This window comes from Cydia splendana, chromosome 16, assembly GCF_910591565.1.
Source record: "Cydia splendana chromosome 16, ilCydSple1.2, whole genome shotgun sequence".
NCBI lineage: Eukaryota > Metazoa > Arthropoda > Insecta > Lepidoptera > Tortricidae > Cydia > Cydia splendana.
Window position 1 is genome coordinate 13108499 of NC_085975.1, and position 24845 is coordinate 13133343.

Genomic DNA, 24845 nt, shown 5'->3' on the forward strand with positions numbered 1-24845 from the left:
AGTGTTAATAAATTCATTCTTAACCATTTAGCGATGTAAGACATGCCCAGTTCTGCACTGATTTTAACCTCATTCCATGTTTTTCCTGTAACGACCACTGCGGTATCGTCAGCATAAGAAAAAAGTTTAGCATTAGGTAATGTGATATTACACAGGTCATTAATGTAAACCAAAAATAGCGTAGGGCCTAATACGCTACCCTGGGGTACGCCGTAAGAGATGTCTACATCGTCACTGGTATATTGTGATAGTTTCACCCGTTGTTTCCTTTCAGTAAGATAATTTTTAAGAAGAGCAAGAGGTGACCCTCTAACCCCCATTTTTTCAAGTTTGTGTAAAAGAATAGGAACAGAGACGGTGTCAAAGGCCTTTTTTAGGTCCAAAAAAACAGCTAAGCACTTATTACCATTGTCCAGGTTATCCGCTACTAGTGAAGTAAGAGAGGTTATTGCATCTTCAGTTGACATTCCGTGCAAAAAATTGTGCCGCCGATAGAAGATTACATTTATTTAAAAAGTTTAACAGTCTAGTGTTAAGGAGTTTTTCCAAAATTTTCGAAAGTGCGGGTAAAACTGAGATTGGCCTATAATTACTGACGTCGTCTCTGTCCCCACTCTTATACACGGGTGTAATTAATGCTTTTTTCAAAGCTTTGGGGAATACTCCTTGATCGAAGCAGATGTTTACCAGATGGGTTAGAACAGGGACTATTTCTTTAGCTATAAATTTGAGAAAACTGGTCGTGATGTTATCCCAGCCGGGTGCACTATTTGATTTTAGATTTTTCAAAGTAGTGTGAACTTCGTCAGGGGTAGTGGGTAGCAATACAAATGATGCAGATTGTACAGGGAGGCGACCAAGAAAGTTCCTTAAATCCTGAGGGTTTGAGTCGATTTGTTCAGCCAGCTCTTTCCCGATGTTAGCGAAGTAATCATTTATGTGATTGGCCGATTCAATTGGGGTTGTTCTCATATTTGTAAGCTCTGAGGGAGCTTTATTAGATTTATCTGTGAAAGTCAATTTTTTTATATTTTTCCACAGTAATTTATTATTGTTTACTGAGTTCGCCAGAAGATCTTTTTCAAATTGTCTTTTTAAGTTTTTTATAAGTTTTTTACAATAATTTCTGTAACGAATGTAAGTTATTTTTAGTATTGTGTCATCAGGGTTATTACGTACTTGTCTTTGTAACTTATTGCGGTTCCGTATACAACGTAATATCCCTGGAGACATCCAAGGCTTTATAACACGCTTCGCACTAGGTATTTGACTGATTTTAGTATTTTCTTTTATGGACTCGCTAAGCATATTTATTAAACTATCTGTCATAATATTGGGGTCAGTACAGAACATAAGATTAGATAAGTATTTTTCTTGGAGGTGTTTTAAAGCATTATCGAAATTAATTGTGGTCTTAGTTTTATTTACTGTAGTTGTTTTTTTAATTTTAGATAAAGACAAGAAAGTGGTAAAATGATCTGTTATAGTAGTCTTAATAATAGCAATAGTAGGAGAGTATTTAGTTTTATTTATCCTTAAAATAAAATGATCCAAGCAATTTTTTTCCCTTGTTGGCTTAGAGTGACCAGCAAGGAGTCCAAAGGTCGATAGGGTGTTTAAATAATTAGTCCTATTTTTAAATTCATGTAAAGGTTCACACAATTTCACTTTTATATTAATGTTTATATCACCCGCTATGATTAAATTGTTTCCTGTATTTAAGGTCTCCAGGTGAGTTTTTAGCGAACATATAAAGTTATCTGCATTTGATGTTGCCGGGGATCGATAAATACATAATAGAGTACTGTTTAGGACATCCACTTGAAGACATGATGCTTGAGTGAGTGTAATTTCTTTTACCTTATGTTTGAGGGTGTTTTTGATATAAACAACCACTCCGTCATTTTGATTCAACTAAAAATAAAATAAATTAAATAAATTAAATAAATTAAATAAATTAAGTAAATTAAATAAATTAAGTAAATTAAATAAATTAAATAAATTAAGTAAATTAAATAAATTAAGTAAATTAAATAAATTAAATAAATTAAATAAATTAAATAAATTAAATAAATTAAATAAATTAAATAAATTAAATAAATTAAATAAATTAAATAAATTAAATAAATTAAATAAATTAAATAAATTAAATAAATTAAATAAATTAAATAAATTAAATAAATTAAATAAATTAAATAAATTAAATAAATTAAATAAATTAAATAAATTAAATAAATTAAATAAATTAAATAAATTAAATAAATTAAATAAATTAAATAAATTAAATAAATTAAATAAATTAAATAAATTAAATAAATTAAATAAATTAAATAAATTAAATAAATTAAATAAATTAAATAAATTAAATAAATTACATAAATTACATAAATTAAATAAATTAAATAAATTAAATAAATTAAATAAATTAAATAAATTAAATAAATTAAATAAATTAAATAAATTAAATAAATTAAATAAATTAAATAAATTAAATAAATTAAATAAATTAAATAAATTAAATAAATTAAATAAATTAAATAAATTAAATAAATTAAATAAATTAAATAAATTAAATAAATTAAATAAATTAAATAAATTAAATAAATTAAATAAATTAAATAAATTAAAGCTACTGCTACTTTAGAACCCTCAGGCATGGCGAGAGACGATGGTAAGCGACCGGACGGAGCCACACTGGTGCCGTGGAGACTGGGTAGGCCTTTGGTGTGGGACGCTACATGCGTAGACACCTTTGCGCAGTCCCACATCCAGGCTACCCGGGCACAGGCTGGCGCTGCTGCCGACCAGGCCCAACTACTCAAGCGCCGCAAATACTCATCTTTACTGCAAGATTATGAGTTTGCGGCGCTTGCAGTGGAAACAATGGGTCCTTGGTCGGCGGACATGAAAACTTTCATGGGGGACCTGTCGACACGGCTGGTCGACGCTTCGGGAGACCATAGAGCTGGCGCTTACCTCTCCCAGCGCATATCGCTGGCAATACAGAGAGGTAACGCAGCCAGCGTTATGGGCTCAATGCCGCAGGCGGAGGTTCTAGAAGGGGTATTCTCTTTATAACTTCTTTTTATTTTCATATATTTTATTAGTATATTTTAGTTTTTATATAATATTATAAGTATTAGTTAAATTTTTAAGTAGGTTTATTTTAATTTTAGTTTAGTTTTTAAATCGCTACATTTATAAAACTAAAATAAAATAAATTAAATAAATTAAATAAATTAAATAAATTAAATAAATTAAATAAATTAAATAAATTAAATAAATTAAATAAATTAAATAAATTATTTAAATTATTTAAATTAAATAAATTAAATTAATTAAATAAATTAAATAAATTAAATAAATTAAATAAATTAAATAAATTAAATAAATTAAATAAATTAAATAAATTAAATAAATTAAATAAATTAAATAAATTAAATAAATTAAATAAATTAAATAAATTAAATAAATTAAATAAATTAAATAAATTAAATAAATTAAATAAATTAAATAAATTAAATAAATTAAATAAATTAAATAAATTAAATAAATTAACAAAATTTAAATAAAGTAAATAAAATAAACAATTTTTTTAGTATTTTTTTTAGTTCTGACGGCACATCACTAAAACTTCTTTAATGTAGCAAACCAGTAAGCAACCGATAATAAAGGTTACCATAACTGAATGAAAACCTGTTAAAAACCCTTAACAAAAACCCTATCGCGATGGGGTTTTGAGATTAACTCGGTTAAAGGTTAGGGTTACCGTTTCAATAAGGTTACCATTACAATCAGGTAACAGTATGATAGGGTTACCGAATGATAAGGTAACCGAATCGATTGGGTTACCGAATTGATAGGATTAAGCGTAAAGAGGGGTTTTCCGGTCCTTGCTTCAAATAAAGCTAGCCATTTTGTCAGGCAGCGGCACCCCAAATCCCTTAACTTAAGAGCATTGAGATATATATATATTAGGGATTGGCTTTACGGGCAATAATAATGAGGCATCACAGGGTGTGACACCGCTACAACGCGATTGGTTGATGAGTTCGCATCACGCGTGCGATTGGTTGACGAGTTCGCATTACGCGCGCTATTGGTCGCAACTAGTTGCGTTAGACTGCACGATTGGCTGGAATTCGTGAGTAACACCGCTGAACTAGTACCATTTTTAATTGTTTGCGTTTTGTTTCTTCTCATCGTCATTAATTCAACATCTTATATTTGTATCAGCCGATGACCACAGCACTGACAGATAAAAAATCGTCCGACAGTTTTTAAGGGATTATTCACTTCCTTAGTAAGTAAAGCGGATAAAACGAACCTGTACTCCTTAAAGAACTGCTCAATCCCGTCAACCAGGGCCTGGGGGTTCAGGTTAACCCACAGAGTTTTGGCCCATATTTCTCTTGCGTTCTTCTGCGCCTTGTATATCTTGTATATCTGCACATTAAGAGTATATTGAGGACTAACCCTAACATACAGCGCATATATCAACACTGAAGGAGCATACGACAAAATTGTCTAGGTATGCAAATGTTCCAAGATATTCTAAGAACAGGATTGTCATTCTTTTTGAAAAAGTGTCAAAAATGCTCAGAAAATGACATTGATACATAAAGTAGATTAAAATTTAACATACATATGTTTGTATAGTGCAGGCGCGTGCCAAAGAGTAGTTATACATGAATTTAGACTTCAACACTGCATAAGTAGGGAATATTACGCAAAACTTTACGTTGAGGGCGTCACTAGCATACTCACAGGGCCTACCGCGAAACACGAAAATCGAGAATTCGGTTTCTGCCTCTCTATCACTCTTGCTTATTCGATCGATAGAGAGGCAGATAACGATATTTCGCGGTAGGCCGCCTTTATGCATTAATGTCATAGTGAAAACCTGGTTAAGGACTAGTATGTATAAAATACTCTATGGTTTACTGGGTGCACTAGTGCTCTGCACTCAGGCGGCAGAACATTGCAGTGCAGTAATACTTACTCCCTATTTTTTTCATTGCGCCGAAATTATAAAGTGAACATTTGACCGGTAGCACAGAATAATATTATCATACCGGTAGTGCAGTGCACGTCCAAACAGTGCAGCAAGTTTTTACCTGATCCATGTACTGGAAATCCGTCTTGGCGCGGTTATAGGTAGAGAAGTCTGCGAGGGGATTGTCGAACAACTGTTCTGCCGCCTGCAGCACTTTCTTCCTGGCGTCCAGTTCGTCGAAATGTTTTGTATACTCCTGTAGCATAAGGTATATAAAGTCAGACCGATGACACACATAGGGGGTCCCAGAACTACCACGTCACAGTGACATTGGAGGTAGTTTAACTCAAGAGGAACCTAACCAGCCTAAGCCAGTAAAAGTTGCATGGTTTTCGAGTTATTAGAGAAATTTCCCCTTTGTTTTAACATTTTTAGTACAAAGAGGATTTAATTTTTTTTTTCGGTAGAGACTCGAAAACCGTGCAACTTTTACTGGGGTCATGTTAGGCTGGTTACGTTCCTCTTGAGTTGTAGTTCTGAGACACCCTGTATTTGTGACGTTTTCAACAAAAAAGTAAGCTTTATAGAAATAGCGCCTGACTGACAAACGAAAATTTTAGCCTTGTTGTTGAAAATAGCATAGTATGGTTGTGGTTGAGTAAAAGTTATTTCTTTTCCTATCCCAATCAGCAGGAAAGGTATAATAATAAAGGCAGACACTCTTGTCCCATTGTTCTGATGATGCTACCCCTGGTTATGATGCTGACTGTACAGTAATTTATAATTTATCAGGGAGCTCCGAGAAAGAGAAGCGGAGCACCAATTGCCAACGACCAACTCTCGGTTGGCACACACGCCGCATACATCCTACCGCTTCCTTCATTAAGAATACTAGCGAACCGCCCCGGCTTAACAAATTATACACCTAAACCTTCCTCAAGAATCACTCTAATTATTGTTGAAAACCGCATGAAAATACGTTCAGTAGTTTTAAGTTTATCGCGAACATACAAACACGCAAACAGACAGACGCGGCGGGGGACTTTGTTTTATAAGGTGTAGTGATAATCTGAGCTAGTAAGCAGGCTGACTGGCCGACACGCACGGCAGACCTTATTACAATTAGAATAACATGGTTGCGTTCCTAAATGAAACTTATACTTGCGTTCGTTGTCGTTTCAATAAGTGTTAAGTAGGGGTCACAAAACCGTGCGTATTTTAGAAAACCGGTTTTTCGGTTTTTGTGAAACAGCAAAACCGGGTTTCCGGTTTTTTCGGTGATTTCGATTTTACGTATTAATTTGTAAAATAAGCAAGTATTTTTAAGATCAATGCTTAATATTACCTATTTACTTTATATTTACCAAGCAAGACCATCAAGTTCTATCAATAATGTTTTTAAAGCAATTCTAAAACGGAATGCCTAAGCAAAATATTGCATGACAATGGTGTTGACACAGTCCTCCTTCTGGAAACACACACCGCTGATGATGCCCAACTCGCTAAACGAGGTAAAATACCGGGATTTGATTTGGTAGCGGCATTATACTCGTACCATGAACAATATAGAACTTCGACATACGGCCGGTCTTCTCTTACTGCCCTTGTCAACGTGATTTCAAATAACATCGATAGCATCAACATCGCCACAACAATTATTCAAATCGGCGAAACCCAGATATGCAACATATATATAAGTCTCCACGTAGCTGCTGGCCTACTCCACCCCTTCCTTACTTGGAACATCCATCCCTTTACATTAGAGACTTGAATAGCTACCATACCAGCCGGGGATATAGGAAATCTGACGCCAACGGGGAGGCGATCATGGACTGGGCAGATAGGAACAACACTGTATTAGTCGTTTCTAACAAAGGCGAAGGAACGTTCAAATCAGCTCGATGTAGAAGTGACCACAACCCGGACCTAGTCTTCACAACAAGAGCAATAGACTGTACCCCAGTGGCCGCCGAGCGGTACGTGTTAGCGCACTTTCCACCGCGCGGAAATTTGCTTATGCTGATGACCTGGCCCTTGTGACACAAGAAGACAGCTTGGAAATGGAACAAAATACCCCTGGAAAAGGACCTGGTTCTATTAGATGACTATACTATTCTAGACTAGTATTTTTTATACATTTTTTCATGTTTGATGATCCTTTTGTGAAATGCTTAGTGTTAAATTTGATTTGTAAAATAATCCAATGTTATTATGGAATAATACTAACATCTCGGAGTAAATATCTATGGAGTAGAGACGCGCACTAATTTATATCTGAAAAATTCTGTCGTTTTTGGCGCGGGGGACGAGGTAACGCACACAAATAATGTTAACACTAATGCATTTTTAGCATGCGTCGCTACACACGCACACGACAAAATTATCAAACACTAGCAAAAACTATATTCACACAAGTACAAGAACAAACACAGACAACCCTGTCCGTGAACGAGATGACGTCAGTTCTAAGTAAACCTAGATAGTGCGAGGGACGCGCCGATAATATTGTCGATAAAATTGACAATGAATTTTAATTTCTGATTTTATCAATTATAATAATAATACAATATCAAGTCTTTGTACCAGCATTTTACTAACTTATGATGATTTAGATGTTATTTCTAATATTTTGTCAATTTGTTTAGGGCGAATCTTGCAAGCTGATATAGAATGATTTTTTATTATCAGTTCATTAGTTAATATTTTACATGTTGGTTTACTTCTGAAAGCAATGCAATATACTATCGAGCATGCAGATCTGATGACAGAGATGGAACGCGGCCATAGGATGTCATTTAAGGGATATTGAGTAGGGGATAATTAGTATATATATCGGCGGTAGATCGTAAAATCGGGCATATCGAGATATTCCTAGGCATATCATGAAACGCCGCCATTTAATAATCTGCCTTTTGCATTTTTTGCCACGGCTAGTGCTGCATTCTATGTGGCATTTGGAGCAGAATGCGTAGGTACTAGGTAGGTACTAAAATCATACGCTACCCAAACACGTACTATAAGTAGGCTGTCAAGCCATTTCAATGGTTATCATTTGCTAAAATTAGGACATCCTACTTATTCGATATGCCTAAATGTTGAAGTTTGAACGGTATGGCTGGTGGTCACTAGTCAGATCATGACATGCCGGCGTTTCACGATCTGCTTAGGAATATCACACCTTGAAGTTAGCATGATATGGCTGGTGGTCACTAGGCAGATCATCATCTGCCAAGGAATATCACTCATTGAGGTTTGTACGATATGGCTGGTGTTCGCTAGGCATCATGACCATCTGTATATTATTCATTATGTTTATATCGATTTTACCGATATTGGTTTTTATGGTGTCCCATCACTAATATTGGTACGGTGATACCAGAGTAATAAATTAAAAGTGCCTATTTATGGAAAGTGACAGCCGTAAATACCTTAAATTAATAAAATATTTGACATGTTAAATAATAGTACATTATTGTCGAGGCTCGGAAGTAGCTACTTGCAGGCTGAGGATTCGTTTTAAACGGACGACCTTGGGAGTCCGTTTAATTGAATCCGAAGCCAGCAAGTAGCCTTCCAGCCGAGTCATATATAGTGCTTTTCTCAAAAATGGTGCAAGAAATATAAATATCTTAGAAATATTTTACAAAAGCAACTTTTTTACGTATATATTTTCACAGAAAAAAGTAGAAACAATTGAAAAATTAGCTTTGCCGCCTTTTTATTTTTTTAATAAAAAAATAGAAGTGTATTTTTCTGCCGAAAATACGCCAACCTATTTGAGACAGCTAAATAGTCGCGGTACTAATCATCTGTTTGGCTGTTTAATGGGGCTGTGCCTTCATTTGATATGGCCATTTCAACTTTTAAAAAGTTTGGAACTCGACAAATAATGGAATTTGTATGCAACATTGCAGTCCCAAAATCGAGACTGCAATGTTTTTAACTTTTTAATTTTTGACTGACCATAAACTACGCGCTTCGCAACCTATTTTTTAAACGGCAAAGTCGACTTTGCCGTCCATTTTTGAGAAAAAATATATAGCTGGTCAAGCAAATCTTGTCAGTAAAAAAGGCACGAAATTCAAATTTTCTATGGGACGATATCCCTTCCCGCCTACATTTTTCAAATTTGTCGCCTTTTTCTACTGACAAGATCTGCTTGACCAGCTATATGTAGAAACTAGGAAAAATTAATTAAAAAAAAAGAGTCTATCGGTAATTTTACGTTATTTAGGGGTTGTGCACAAATCACGCGAGATGTTTTCGACTACTTTTTGATCCCCCGTCCCCCTTTTCTTTATTCCTATAGATCTATTTGTTTGATTAAATAGATTAGGTTGATATGAAACTAAGGTGTTATATAAAAATAATGTGTTACATAAATTATAATATAACAAAAAGCAACGCAAATAGGGCATATTACTGCAATGTTCTGCCGCCAGAGTGTAGCACTAAGCTAGCTAGTAAATTTTCTCTTTTCTCTTTATCGCTCAAATATGCAATAGTGATAGAGAGGTTAGATAACGAAATTTAAATTTTCTTGTTCCGCGGCGGACCCCCAGATTGTGATGGATTGTGGTAGTCGCGCCCCCTACGCAGAGTTTCGCATAATATTTCCTATTAGAAATTCTACTCGTACCTAATTAATATATAGAAAGACTTCTTTAGAATTACCCTAAAATAGATCTAATATCATATCACTGGTATCACTGTCAGATTGACAATGTTTTTTAGTTATTTGCAAAGTTAATGCACTATTTGATAATATTTAGATGTAATAGTACTTACATATGATAAGAAACGTGTTCTTTTTGTAGACTAGACGTTTCCGATCTCATTTTGCACGAGAAAACGCTGCAATTCGGCATTTTCGGCTCCTATCATTCCGCTTAGACTGACGTTTGCTGAATGGCGTATGACGTGTGGCAACTAGTTTTATATAACCTCCTTGACCGGCGGCCGCGATCTTTTTGCAGAGGGGAACGCCTGTTAATGGCCGCTCCATAGATATTTACTCCGAGACTAACATCAATAAATTGCTCTGATAATTAGATTAAGATTAATTACGATTCATAAGAGCTTGTTGCTAGGCCTACATGAATAAAGTATATTTTGAGTTGAGTTGAGTTGAGTATATCTCTCGGTGGCGTTTGTACCCCAGCACCTCCAAGATCGTGGTGTCCTGCTTTCACCAGTGCAACAAACTGGCCAACAAGGAGCTGAGAGTAAAATTCAGGGGCAATCTTATCCGACACAACTTCCTTCCTAAATATCTCCGAAGCATCCTGGATTGAAGCCTTAACTTCAAGGAGCACCTAAGCAGCCTATCTGCAAAACTGGGCAAATAAATATAACGCTGGAGACTAAAAAGCTGTTCATTTATACAATTAGTGCGTATAATGTATTGTTTTTTTTTTCATTTGCTCTTGAAAATATAGAATTGCTCTTGAATACAGGCCAGTAAAATATTATTAAAAATTATTCAAAACCGAATAAGATCAAGAACAGAGGAATATTTAAGCGCCGATCAATACGGATTTCGTCAAAACAGAGGGACAAGAGAAGCAATATTTGCCTTAAGAATGGTTATAGATAGAAGAATGGACTTAAATCAGAACACATATATAGCATTTATAGATTTGGAAAAAGCCTTCGACAAAGTCAATTGGAAAAGTATGTTTAGAATTTTAAAAGAAGCTGGACTAGACTATAAAGACCGTAAAATAATTTTTGAACTCTATAAAAATCAAGAAGGTACTATAGAAATAGGAGAGGAGACACGGAAAGCAAAACTCCAGCAAGGGGTAAGGCAAGGTTGTCCACTTTCGCCACTTATTTTTAATATTTTTATAGAGTGTGCTATTAGGAAACTTGTAGAGTCTAGAAAAGGAGGAGTTAAATTTAATGGAAAAAACATACAGCTTATTCGCTTTGCTGACGACATCGCTGCACTGGCATCTACATCAAAGCAGCTTGAAGGATTACTCAATGAAATGAACACAGTTTTTGACGAGTTTGGCCTAAAAATTAACATAAACAAAACTAAGATACTTATGACTTCAAAACAGACTTCGAAAAATACCTCAAGTATGTATACATGTACTTGGTCAAGCAAATCTTGTCAGTAGAAAAACCGGCAAATTTAAAAAATGTAGGCGCGAAGGGATATCGTCCCATAGAAAATTTAAATTTCGCGCCTTTTTCTACTGACAAGATTTGCTAGACCAAGTACATGTATACAAAACTGTAAAATCGAAAAACTCGAAAAAGCCGGTTTTTGCAATTGGCTTTAAACCCGGGTTTTCCGGTTTTTTCGATTTCGGTGAAACCGGGTTTGTGACGCCTAGTTAAGTGTAATTCTTATTCTTATGCATTTTTTGTGTAACACGTAAGAATAGCATGTATTTTTGTGAAAATAAGTAAACTCTATATCAATATACTTAGCAATTTACCTCTAGTTTTAGGTCAACCTAAATGTATTGTCCTAAGAGTATTAGAAACATATAAAAAAATAATTACAAGTGCGAAATGTCACGGACCGTGTAGTGTGCTTCCCCAGATTTTGTGATATTTGATTTTTTTTTGAAAAAATATGATGTGATTTTGAAATAATTTATATCAAATATAAAACACTAATCCTTGTTCTACAACACTGTTTAAAAATTGTATGGATTTATAACGATTTTATATAATTTTAAACAACATACATTTTGTGATTAGGTTTCGCGTCACCACCGCGCGTGGTAATATAAACATGCGGTACTCGGTAGAAAATTATCTTTACTACTGGCAGCCTTATTAAAGTTTTTTTAGAACAGCAACACTGTGTTGTTGTCAGGTTTACAAATGGCTGAAGGGAGAAGTTTTGTCGAAAATTATTTATGTGTTCATTTGAAAAAACGGTCAACCTTAACGCGTCACCGCCGTGTTAGAGTTTTAAAAGTAAGTTGCAGTTTCACGTTATTGTTTGTAACGTAAGATATACCTCATACATTGCAGATTAAGCTAATTATTTAACATTTGCAAAATCAAAGGAAATGTTTATGTAATATCGAACATGTTCCAAATTATCACGACCGTGGCCTCAAAAATCTGTCACCGCCACCGACTTTTGAGTCCACGTTCGTGACATACAGACACGTGGTCGTGTCATTATTAATTCGTTTGATTAAGGCACATGCACTTTTCAAACATGCATTTTTATTAGCTTCAGATCATTTGCTATTATTGCCCGTCTGCCAAAGCAAATAAAAATGTTTTTCGCTTGTATGTATGTATGATGTGTATCGAATTCTTTGTCACGCTCTACAGCCTTTATAGTTTGACGGATTTCAACGTCTGAGCGGTCATTAGGTTTGTCGTAGTCATAGGAGTGACTTAGGCTATGTTAAAATAACTATATAAATAAAAATAGCCGAGTTGGCCACCAAAATGCCGAAATGTCACGACTGAGGGACACTTTGTCACAACCGTGTTTATGTACTCATTTTATTTACCTTTCCTGAGGGTATTAAGCTTGACCATATGAATCAAAAAATTGCTTTTTGTATGTACTTTTGATATATGTAATAATATGTGAAAAATAAAAACGTTCATTAAAAAAAGTTTTTTCTGGACACATTTTAAGAATCACCCATTTGTGTTCATTTGAAAAAACGGTCAACCTTAACGCGTTACCGCCGTGTTAGAGTTTTAAAAGTAAGTTGCAGTTTCAAGTTATTGTTTGTAACATAAGATATACCTCATACATTGCAGATTAAGCTAATTATTTAACATTTGCAAAATCAAAGGAAATGTTTATGTAATATCGAACATGTTCCAAATTATCACGACCGTGGCCTCAAAAATCTGTCACCGCCACGGACTTTTGAGTCCACGCTCATGACATATAGACACGTGGTCGTGTCATTCTTAATTCGTTTGATTAATTTAGAGGCACATGCACTTTTCAGAAATGTATTTTTATTAGATACAGATCATTTGCTATTATTGCCCGACTGCCAAAGCAAAAAATATGTTTTTTGCTTGTATGTATGTATTATGTGTATCGAATTCTTTGTCACGCTCTATAGCCTTTATAGTTTGACGGATTTCAACGTCTGAGCTGTCATTAGGTTTGTCGTAGTGATAGATGTCGTAGATAGGAGTGACTAAGACTATGTTAAAATAACTATATAAATCAAAATAGCCGAGTTGGCCACCAAAATGCCGAAATGTCACGACTGAGGGACACTTTGTCACAACCGTGTTTATGTACTCATTTTATTTACCTTTCCTGAAGGTATTAAGCTTTGCCATATGAATCAAAAAATTTGCTTTTTGTATGTACTTTTGATATATGTAATAATATGTGAAAAATAAAAAGTTTATGAAAAAAAAAATTTTGGACACAATTTAAGAATCACCCATAATGTTATGACTTATGAAACTACTAATTTACAATTACAATCTAATGGAAAATATATATTAAAACAGTAAGGCGATTTGTTGATCAAGAATGAAACTAATCAGGTAGAGGTTTTTTCCCTCCTCAAAAATCTGATTACGATAATGACGGAAGATATTCGAATACCATCGGTGGTAGCACGGTCGCATTTTTATCGCTTGTCACCATGCCTGTCACGTTCTATCAAGTATGTAAGTGCGAAAGTGACCGGCATAGTGACAGACGATAAAAATGGAACCATACTGCGCCCGCATACCTCCATAAGCAACAGTCCCCTGTCCATATCCTCTCCCACGGTCGCCGGTCCCTCAGCATCGAACTTTTCCACAAAATCGTCGAGCTCTTTCAAGAAGTTGGCGATCTCTATAACGTTCAGTTTGGAGAACTTATCCTTAATCGATTCAAGAGTGTTGCCGCGGAATAGGGACGTTTGGTACAGCGTGCCCCAAGCTGTTTGGAGGTTTTTGGCGAATTGGAGGTCGTCGTCTGATACCTGGGTCACACACAGATTCAGTTTCAATTTGTATTTTCTCTTGGAAAGTTAGAAACACAGGCCATAACCAAGTTAGAAAAAAGTACGTAAATTGACTTAAAGCATGCGATACGTAATTATACAGGGTGATTCATGAGACGTGAGCAGGACTAATCCTGCGCACTCAGTAACTGATAATTGATCGATCACCGTCGTATTTAGGTGAAACAACCACACTTTTTCCTATTTTTTTACTTTTTGGTTAGGGCAAATTTAATTCTCTACAATCATGGTCACCCTATAAGACCTAATTAATAAACATAAAACCTCTTTAACCGTAATGACAGCATTTTGATTACAAAGAAAATAAACTGTCAAACTTGAGTGTGATACGAGCTTTCAAAAGTAACCAGACCGTGATGACAGTGATGACATTCAATTTGACACAGAATATCGGTAGTTTAGTATTTTAATTTTAGGGTGACCATGCATATCGTAAATAAATTAATAACTATTTTTTTCAACACGACTAGAAAATTAACGTTAACCTGACTAATACCGGTACGAAACAGTTGCTTATAAATTATAATTTACGAAATCTATAATAATCTCCTGAATCACTCTGTATATTTCTTCGGCGCAAAGCATTAGGATTAACTTAAGAATAAAAGTAGATTAAGTCAGACATATTTGATTACACAAACGGGTCGAGTAAAGCGTTATAAATTAAGTTCGGCTTACATCTACCCCATGTTGTCTCAGCATATTAAACATATCCTGCATTCCTCTATACTTGACTTCGGCCGTGATGGTATACGACTGTACCATGGCAATAGTCGCCATCACCAACTTAAAATCTTCAAGACCTTTAATATTTATGTTCAACGTCATACGGAAAGTCTGAAAAAAATTAAAAGCTGGTAATAAAAGCAAAAAGCCAACGACACGCGGTGTTCCCAGGCGGTCACCCATCCAAGTACTGACCGCGCCCGACGTTGCTTAACTTCGGTGATCGGACGAGAACCGGTGTATTCAACATGGTAATGGACGTTGACGCAAATTGAGCTGAAATTTCCTATCATTAATTAGATATTAATAAAAATATTAATTAAATACATATGTGTGAAGAAAGTGACGACGTGACGATCCCTAATAAAACTTTTACCAATACCGTATGTTGACTAACCTCAATTTGATTCTTTAATTCATGCATACTCATTCTAGTTTTCGTTGCTATACTGTTCCCCAAACATTGTTTCCACTCTAATGCGTGGTCTTGTACTTGTCGTATAATGGGTCTCAAATTAACTCTTATAGCACCGAGATCAACAAATTTGACATGCGCGTCTAAATCCGCTATAATGTCTTCGAAGAAGAAGAACTTTTCGTCGTATTTTTGTATGTTATCGTGTTTTTGTATGTATTTTTCGCAGGATAAGCTCTTATCATACGCCCAGAGGTGCTGGTATTTATGCCACCTGTTAAAGAATAAAATTAAGGACACAAGTTAGCTGTAATTGCGGATAGGAAAGTTATTATATTCGAATAGGATAGGATTAAAATAATATAAAACACTGAAATAGATGTCATACACTAAAGAAAAAGGCTTTTCATAGATAGGTAGATTTGATAGATCATAATCTACTTGCAGAGTTTAGTTTTGTGTGAAGAGTGCAAAAAAAAAACCGGCCAAGTGCAAGTCGGACTCGCGCATGAAGGGTTCCGTACCATTACGCAAAAAATGGCAAAAAAAACAGGTTTGTTGTATGGGAGCCTCACTTAAATATTTAATTGTATTCTGTTTTTAGTATTTGTTGTTATAGCGGCAACGGAAATACATCATCTGTGAAAATTTCAACTGTCTATCATGGTTCATGAGATACAGCCTGGTGACAGACAGACGGACGGACAGACAGACAGATGGACAGTTGAGTCTTAGTAATAGCTAGGCTCCCATTTTTGATAGATAGATTATATAGATAGTAATCCTTTATAACAATATACTTGCACTATTAAATAGTTATAGTAGCAAATTTTACAGATTTTCGTTTTGTGTGAAGAGTGCAAAAAAAAGCTAAAAATGAGTAAATCCTTACTTCTGTGTATATTTATGAATGTCCTGCGTCAACCGATAGATGGTGTCTTGTATAAGAATGGTGACGTCGTTGATCGAGACCACCCTCAGGATGTCCTCAAAGAACGAGAACACGTAGAACTCGTTCCCTGTGGCTTCCTTTATATGCTGGGGGGCACATGTCAGGCAGGTCTTTTTCATCCAGCGGGGAAACGATGTTAACCTAATAGAAACAAATAATACACATGAAAAAAGGTTGGGATAATTATGGGGTTCGAACTTCGAATACACTGGGGTTTCGATAATCGAAGCTCTTAAAAATATTCATATATGTACATATACGACACTATAAGACATCTACTTATTCAGAACAGGAAATCGTAAAAAAATATGTGAAAAAGAAACAAAAAGCCAACGACACGCGGTGTTCCCAGGCGGTCACCCATCCAAGTACTGACCGCGCCCGACGTTGCTTAACTTCGGTGATCGGACGAGAACCGGTGTATTCAACGTGGTATGGACGTTGGCGAGCTTGAATATGAAATAATGATACATTATGGTTACCTATTGAAGAAATGTCTCAAGTCGTGGCCTACTATGTTGCATACTTCGGGAGGCGTGGGTCGCATGGTGATGTCCGGCGGGACTAGCATGGCGTCCACTTGGAATATAGGGATTTTCTCGCTAAGCAGCTGTTGGAAACATTCCAGGTTCTCGAAAGTAAGCCTGGAATTAAAACATATACATATATGAAGAAATACGAGTGAAGTACAATTACGCATACAAATACGAGAGTTCTTGCCCGAGAGGTCTCCTAACCAAAAAAATAATATACCAGTCTTCGCCACATTGACCTTACCGCAAAATATACGGCGCTATCGCCATCTACGCGTTTTCCTTGATATTGATATTGCCCTTCCCTAATATCTCGCCTATTCATAAAACAGAAACCTCTTACAAACCTCTGTTAAATTTTGTCTCTTTCTAACAAACAGAAATGTCAAAATGACGGATAAAGACAACCGATTATCAACGGTATGTTAGATTTGACAAATGTTTATGAATTGACGACATTATGACTGATACTGTACCACCGAAGTACGTATATAGGTAAATATACATACTTCACAAGCCCTTTAAAGATGTACATACTTCTCACAGTACTCATAGTACTGGACCATGACGCCGGACTTGCCCGTCCTGAAGCCCATTATCAGATACTCTAGCTTCATGAGTATGGTATGGACCCAATGCGGTCATTATCTTAGGTAATACTTACTTAATGAGCCCCTTAAAGATGTACTTCTCCCAGTACTCATAGTACTGGACCATCACGTCGGACTTGCCGGTACTAGAGCCCAGTATCAGGTACTCTAGCTTCATGAGTATGGGCCCGATGCGTTCGTAGATCCGTGAGAGCATAGCGACGCGCTCCAGGCGCTCGTGGGACACTTCCACGAAGTAAGACTGTGCAGAGATACAAATATAAATATTATTGATCCAAAAAAAGCATTTTATATAACGTGTGCCTACTTTGCTCCAGAATTTATTCCAAAAATATATTATATTGTGGTATGTGGATAATTACACCTATTTCATGCCAAATAAAGTAGACCATCACTACTAAAATTTTGTAACACTTAAATAATATTGTGTGATATAGGTAGTTTTAATGTACAATAACCGTTAGAACACAATTACCCAGTGAGGAGTAAAGTAGGTAGGCACAGCATCCGTCATATTTCGCGTCAGTTTTGGAACAAACTTAGACAGTCAATATATACTTACACTTATTAACACATAAAAATATCTAACACTGAAATATTGAAAAAGCCAAACAAGTCATGGATCAAGAATTACCTTACAAGGATAAAGCCACGTGTCATCTGGTTTTCCCGTCACCGGATCAACATAATTCTCAGGCTTGAGTATCGGGAACAGATCAAACATCTCCAACTGTTCCATCAAAAATACAATCTCTTTTTCAACCATCTTCAATTGTTGGTAGACAGCTTTCAATGATTTTTCACCTGAAAAAAAAGTTTGTCATTATAATGGAAAATGGTAAAATTGTTTTGGTATAAAAAATAATGCATTAAAATGCAAAAAGCCGACACGCGGTGTTCCCAGGCGGTCACCCATCCACCAAGTACTGACCGCGCCCGACGTTGCTGAACTTCGGTGATCGGACGAGATCCGGTGTATTCAACGTGGTATGGACGTTGGCGACTGAATTTATGAAATCTCGTATCTGCTATTATTTATATATTTATTTTAATCACCAGCGCTTTTATTTGAAACTGGTAAGGATAAACCGCGTTCAATACCAGTAGATGGCACTTCGTAAGTAATTTATCCTGACAAGTAGTAAGTTAGGTACTTCTTGTAATATATACCTACATATAACAACAGGGAGAATGTTCAATTTACCTTTACTAATGTCTTTAATGTAATCATTAATTCCCAGCGCATGCCAATTGAGCCTAGTCAACCCCGGCAACACGTGTCGTTCCATTTCCAACAGATGGCGCTTCATGAGAAACGTCTCCGAGGGGCTAAGGGATGACGCGGTTTTGTTATACTTGGCTATGACCTCAGTGAGGGCTTCCAATTCGTAGTAGATGCGAGCTTTCTGCATTGACACGTTGCGTATGTTAGACGGGAGGTCAAAACCTGAAAGAGCCACTAGTTACACAAAACGTAACATAACGTAACATAACGTAACATACAAAAAAATCATGGAGAATGGAAAATATTTAGAAGCAGAAAAACGTTTTCTCTTTTTGTATGGACGGGTATGTGCTATACTTATTCCCTCTTAGGCCGACTTGCACCATTCCACTAACCCGGGATTAACCAGTTAAACCGTTAACTTAATGTGAAATTGTACTGGTAACCATGGTAACTCCAGGTTTAACCAGTTAACTTCGGGTTAGTGAATGGTGCAAGTGGCCCTTAATGGTTAAACTTGTTATGCTACATCGCAATACACACTATTCAAACATGTTTAACTGGCTACTAACCCAGCTGCTCCATCAGTTCAGCCTCACGTATCAACAGGAACAGGTCCTTGTCCAGCTGAGGCTGGAACTCCAGTTCGTACTCTTGGATTAGCTTGTGCACGGTCAGGTCTCGCCAGGTCACATCCATCTGTTATGATAACTTCTCATTTACATGTATGTATTTTGGTATAAAATGTTGGCGCCGCTGCTGACCGAGGACTACCCGAGGACAGACTAGTAGCGCCATCTGTTATTGGTAATATTAACTACTGACACAGAAATCTATATAGTCACAGATCATTATAGTGTTTCGATTCAAAAAATCAATCGTGTGCCGCGTTAGACTATCAACATGTAATAAAACATATTATATAGTTTTTTTTTTCTTTATAAGACATTTTTTTTAAAGTGCGTAGTCATGGAATAATAAGTAAAATGTATATCAATTACCAATCCTTCCTTTGCAAGTAGTGAGACAGAGCTCGGCGACCTGACATTTTCATAATGCTGGCCGGGTAACCTCATTAGCATTACTGTAAATTAGGATAAGATTGTCTGTTACTGATTTCTTTAAATTATAACCCGGTTTATATTATAAATTACGTCATAATGCCCAAATCTAACAGGAAAATCAAGGACTACTAGTGCCATCTAGTAAGATTATAGCTAGTTAGATAATTACAAGATAATTTAACGTCAATAAAACGAAGCTTTTTATTTATCAGTTATATATGTATACTCGTTTTTTATTAATAACTAGAAACTGTTTGCTAATGATAAAATTTAAATGACAATGGCGATTTGGCGAAATCAAACATAAAAATCTAAGACTACTAGTGCCATCTATGAAAACAACTAACAAAAGTATGTATGTATTATGATTCCACGAATTAAAATAAAACAATCTATATTAGAAAATAATATCCTTGTAATTTTACTTGACTGAAATTAATCCAAGTAAACAAATTATAATGTTTTCTATAAAAAAAACCTGATACTACTGGCGTCCTCTATTGATAGTCGTGAAATACGAATGAAAATGTATTGGAAATTAAAATTCATGTTTGTTATTGTCTTACCGATTTAAATGTACACATTTTTTTTTTGCTTTTCTTAATTATTATTTATAATGAATATTTATTGTGACTTACGGGCTTTATCTCTCCTCCGTTTTTCAGCGATTTGTTTGTTAACGACATCTGCCGGTCGTAGTTCCAGGTTGGACTGTTTCTTTTTAACATGTGCTCGGCCGGCCGCTGTCAGTTTCATTCCACGTGCGCCAGATGGCGTGGGTTCTAAGAATTATATTTATTAGAAAATTACTTAGATTACTTTCAACTTAGTTATATTATATTATGATTATTGATGATTGATGATAATGATAATCATACGATGGAAATTATACGAATAGATCTTACCTATATCCTCAAAGTAATCCGCTTGAAAAGACATGATTCAATGTAATATATGTAAAAATATGTAAGTACGTACAAAAAAAAAAAAACAAAAATACAAAATGAAAACTACCATGGTATAATAATATACTCCGCCTGGTACTCTATTCCCGTCTTTTCTAGGTCACCTAACTGACACAAGCCTACGTCATCATGCGACAGCGCTATATGATGAGAATATGCGATAGCGCTATATATAGCGGCCATGTTATTGTGACGTAGGCCTGTGTCACTCTGGCAATAGAAGACCATGTTTTATTAGACCATGAAAACTACAAAAGAGTCAATATCCTACCGTCTCCTTTTTTGAATTCAACTTTTAGAATGTTTTTCTTCATGACATTGTCGACGAAAGTTGAAGAGATAGACACCCATTCCTTATATTTCGTGTTCTCGTAGTCTTTGATGACTTTAGACATGTTTTTGTATTGAAGAAATGCGTCCTTTCTTTGTTCGCATTCATTTAATTCGGGGACCTTAAACCAAAATATGAAGTTGATCATAAAATATTCCTCATTTTTTGACAGTCATATGTATAAAAAATATGCAATATAATGCAAAAGCTTTTGTACAAAAATATGCAATTTATGCAAAAAGCCAACGACACGTAGTGTTCCCAAGCGGTCACCCATCCAAGTACTGACTACGCCCGACGTTGCTTAACTTCGGTGATCGGACGAGAACCGGTGTTTTCAACGTGGTATGGACGTTGGCAATATAGGTTTTGAATATTACCTACTGTTCAAGCTTATTCACGTGACTTACCGTTTGGAACTTCATGATTGGTCGCTTCATTTTGTTGAATAACGCTCGTGCCCAGTAGATGGCGCCAGCACTAGGCGGGTGGTTCCGTAGTAAAGGAGGACTCTTGCGGAACCGCTACAAAATTAGAATGTGTTTTACAAATTACACATTGCGACAAAGGTAAGGTAACGAAAAATCTGCCTTTTGTTTAGTAGGTATAACCGATTTCAAAGGGTTTTATTACAGTTAAACAATTAAAATAATCCTTATTTTGTTTTTTTGACCGGTATGTATGTGGGTATGTATGTATGTATGTTCATCTGTTCCCTCATAACTTCTAAAGTTCTCATTATAATTGTAATATCAGACGTATTGGTGCACCCATCGTACAGTCGACGTCAAAAATAATTATGTTTACCTACATTTTTGCACCTTACTCCTTTGTAATAAGGCAAAAAGTGTAAACATATCCTTGACGTCGACTGTACCTACTGAAAAACTTCTCAAAAATATGTCCATAGCTCTTATGTCAGCGAATTAAGAACTATGGGACATATTTATGACCCATATTTTTACACGTAGTGTGTGTGTAGTGTGTGTACTTACCGTAAACGCATCCTCGATGATGGTGAGCTCCTTTATGAACTGGCGCATCACAAAGTCGAACTTGGTCACCAGTTGTTTACGGATGGACTCCCGCGTGTCGAACTCCAAAAACTTTAGCAATACATCGAGGGCTTCTTCAGATGATCTGTAGGTACGGGATAAAAGTTAGTAATGTATTTGTTTTACATACACACTTCTACTCAATCTATTTTCTTTTAATAACAATTTTTAGCAACGAAAACTAGTACCAGTCTGTCTGTGTCATGTACAGTCACCAGCAGATGTTGCTAAGCGGGCGAGGTGTTCAAGATAGTCTTGACGCGACTTTATTGTTAAGAGAATAAGAGCGTGTCGAGGTAATTTTGAACACTTCGCCCGCTTAGCAACTTGTGCTGCTGACTGTACCTACACGGCACACGGTGGCCGAAAAATAAGTGCATTCCCGTTGCCAGGGAGGTTTTGGGATTATACTGCGCAACTTTTACTATGGGACCAACACCGAAATCGCAAAATAAGAATACCCTTCCATAGAAAATGGACCAGCCAAAATGTATGAAACAGCCAAATTATTTTTCGCGATTTCGGGGTTGGTCCCATAGTAAAAGTTGCTCAGTATAATCCCAAAATATCCCTGGCAACGGGAATGCACTTATTTTTTGGGCACTCTGTAGGCATATCTGGATAGATCTGGTTAGGAGGATTCCTAAGGCCCAAGGTCCTACCGATAATACTTATTCAGTTCACTGAAATTTAAATCATATTCAATTGGAACAGAGTTGCCTTTGCTTTGTTTCGTTCAGTTTTTAAACAACGCAAAATCAACTCTATTTCCTACACTAAAGGTTCAAATTTCTGTGACTAATTTTGCAGTTTTCATTCGTATGTTTGGGCCTGAGGAGGTTTCACGCTTGCCGCTTCAAATTTTCCGCTGTTCGACTTGAAGTCGCGCAAGATGTATGGAGTCGAGAGAAGAGAACGCAACTCATGCTAGCAGGTCGTGTCGCAAAATCAACTCTATTTCCTACAATAAAGGTTCAAATTTCTGTGACTAATTTTGAAGTCGCGCAAGATGTATGGAGTCGAGAGAAGAGAACGCAACTCATGCTAGCAGGTCGTGTGGTAAATAAAGCATTCGGGAACGAAATGGTAAATAGCCATTCTCACCTCAAATTCGCAAAGCTGGAATTGATATAACTCTTCGCCTCCTCCTCCAGATAGCGTACTTCAGCCCAAAAATCGCCCATGATGACGTCCCAGTTCTCCTTGTTGTCGTAGACGAATACACTGAAACACGAGGAAGACAAAAACAATACTATTTGTCGGAGATATCGGGAAGAATTGGGAGTTGTTCGCAGAACTCGCGAAGCGTCTAGCTGACGTAACTGGTGACCGAAGCGCTGGCGCTGGCGGCTACCTCGCACAACGTATCAGCATTGCGATACAGCGAGGAAATGCCGCCAGCATCCTTGGTACAATGCCTCAAGGGCCTATTTTAGATTTAAGCTATTAATTTCTTTTAGTAATACCATTGGGAGTTAATTATCAATATTATACAATTTATACAACAATTTTATTTACCTAGAAACGAGATTTCATGCTTATCGCAAACAAAATAAAAAAAACCGGGCAAGTGCGAGTCGGGCTCGTGCACGAAGGCTTCCGTACCATAATGCAAAAAACGGCAAAAAAAAACGGTCACCCATCCAAGTACTGACCCCGCCCGACGTTGCTTAACTTCGGTCAAAAATCACGTTTTTTGTATGGGAGCCCCACTTAAATCTTTATTTTATTCTGTTTTTAGTATTTGTTGTTATAGCGGCAACAGAAATACATCATCTGTGAAAATTTCAACTGTCTAGCTATCACGGTTCGTGAGATACAGCCTGGTGACAGACGGACGGACGGACGGACAGACGGACGGACGGACGGACAGCGGAGTCTTAGTAATAGGGTCCCGTTTTACCCTTTGGGTACGGAACCCTAAAAAGCAGGTACTTGGAAAGTAAAACTCCCGAGAGAAGAAACGTATCACTTTCAGCCCCTTTCATAGATAAACAATAAGCTACTTTCAGAGCATACGAAATGATGAGAGTGCAAGTACGAACTTGCCCACCGAACATAAATAAATAAATAAAATAAAATAAAAAGCCCATTTATTCCATAACCAACTTAAGCTATAGGTACGCATAAAAAATAATACAGTTATAATTTTCAACTAATTAGCTAACATAAAAATAATTAATTTGAATCTACATCTTTAAAAAGATCTTTAAAACTAAGTAGGTTTGGACCCCTCTCGGGTAAAGGCCCACCGAACATACCATACTATTATTATTGCCATACTATTTAGTTTTTTGTTATTATAGCGGCAACAGAAATACATCATCTGTGAAAATTTCAACTGTTTAGTTATCACGGTTCATGAGATACAGCCTGGTGACAGACAGACGGACAGGCGAACAATGGCGTCTTTGTAATAGGGTCATGTTTTTACCCTTTGGGTACGGAAACCTAAAAACCCTTCTATTTAAGCATAAGATCGTCAGTTCGTTCGTTGTATGTAAACGCACCTGAAGTCGATAGTTCTGATCGGGTAGACGAGATTCTTGACACGTTTGCGGACATCGTCGATCTGTGTCGGGTCGCTGATGATGGACGCTAGTTCCGGACCAAAGATTCGCTCGAAGTCTATCAACACCTGGAAAAATTTAAATCATTAGCTTATACGCCCGGTTTATTAATATTTATCTTAAAAATGGGCCTGGAGTTTATAAAGAGAACATATCTCCACTATAATTCGATTTTCCCTCATTGATCCATTTGGCTTAACTGTTTGAACGCCAGACCTATCGGCGCGCCATCTTGAACCTACTCGCTGTAGCCATCTAGAAATCCTCTAGACGGAGTTTAGAGCAATTATTTCATGAAACCGATGCTGCCAAAAATACTGGGGTGCGGGGGACGAGGTGAGCGAGGTCCCGTGCCGTGATTGGTCCGTTCAAAGACACGGACGTCACACAAAGACACTTTCGACTCGAAAATGGAGTAAAA

General features: G+C 36.3%; 1 protein-coding gene, 3 non-coding genes and 1 pseudogene across 4 annotated transcripts in view; all 5 read right to left on the reverse strand.

The window, feature by feature from the left end:
• LOC134798055 (dynein axonemal heavy chain 10) overlaps window positions 1-24845 on the reverse strand; it is a 133980-nt gene that overhangs the window by 95917 nt on the left and 13218 nt on the right. The window contains exons 15-32 of the mRNA XM_063770382.1: window positions 24365-24492; window positions 22959-23078; window positions 21795-21939; window positions 21210-21323; window positions 20740-20920; window positions 20142-20285; window positions 19441-19523; window positions 19012-19138; window positions 18419-18661; window positions 17849-18018; window positions 17268-17455; window positions 16553-16714; window positions 16011-16211; window positions 15101-15392; window positions 14656-14814; window positions 13699-13935; window positions 5118-5252; window positions 4328-4446 (exon numbers count right to left, since the gene is read on the reverse strand). Of these exons, the coding sequence (XP_063626452.1) occupies window positions 4328-4446; window positions 5118-5252; window positions 13699-13935; window positions 14656-14814; window positions 15101-15392; window positions 16011-16211; window positions 16553-16714; window positions 17268-17455; window positions 17849-18018; window positions 18419-18661; window positions 19012-19138; window positions 19441-19523; window positions 20142-20285; window positions 20740-20920; window positions 21210-21323; window positions 21795-21939; window positions 22959-23078; window positions 24365-24492 (2948 nt within the window). The remainder of the gene's footprint in view (window positions 1-4327; window positions 4447-5117; window positions 5253-13698; window positions 13936-14655; window positions 14815-15100; window positions 15393-16010; window positions 16212-16552; window positions 16715-17267; window positions 17456-17848; window positions 18019-18418; window positions 18662-19011; window positions 19139-19440; window positions 19524-20141; window positions 20286-20739; window positions 20921-21209; window positions 21324-21794; window positions 21940-22958; window positions 23079-24364; window positions 24493-24845) is intronic.
• LOC134798478 (5S ribosomal RNA) lies at window positions 14850-14969 on the reverse strand. The gene has a single exon (XR_010145195.1). It is a non-coding gene; the product is annotated as a 5S ribosomal RNA (ribosomal RNA).
• Window positions 16398-16516, reverse strand: LOC134798489 (5S ribosomal RNA). The gene has a single exon (XR_010145205.1). It is a non-coding gene; the product is annotated as a 5S ribosomal RNA (ribosomal RNA).
• On the reverse strand, window positions 18097-18215 carry LOC134798479 (5S ribosomal RNA; annotated as a pseudogene).
• LOC134798476 (5S ribosomal RNA) lies at window positions 21040-21158 on the reverse strand. Its single transcript, XR_010145193.1, has one exon. It is a non-coding gene; the product is annotated as a 5S ribosomal RNA (ribosomal RNA).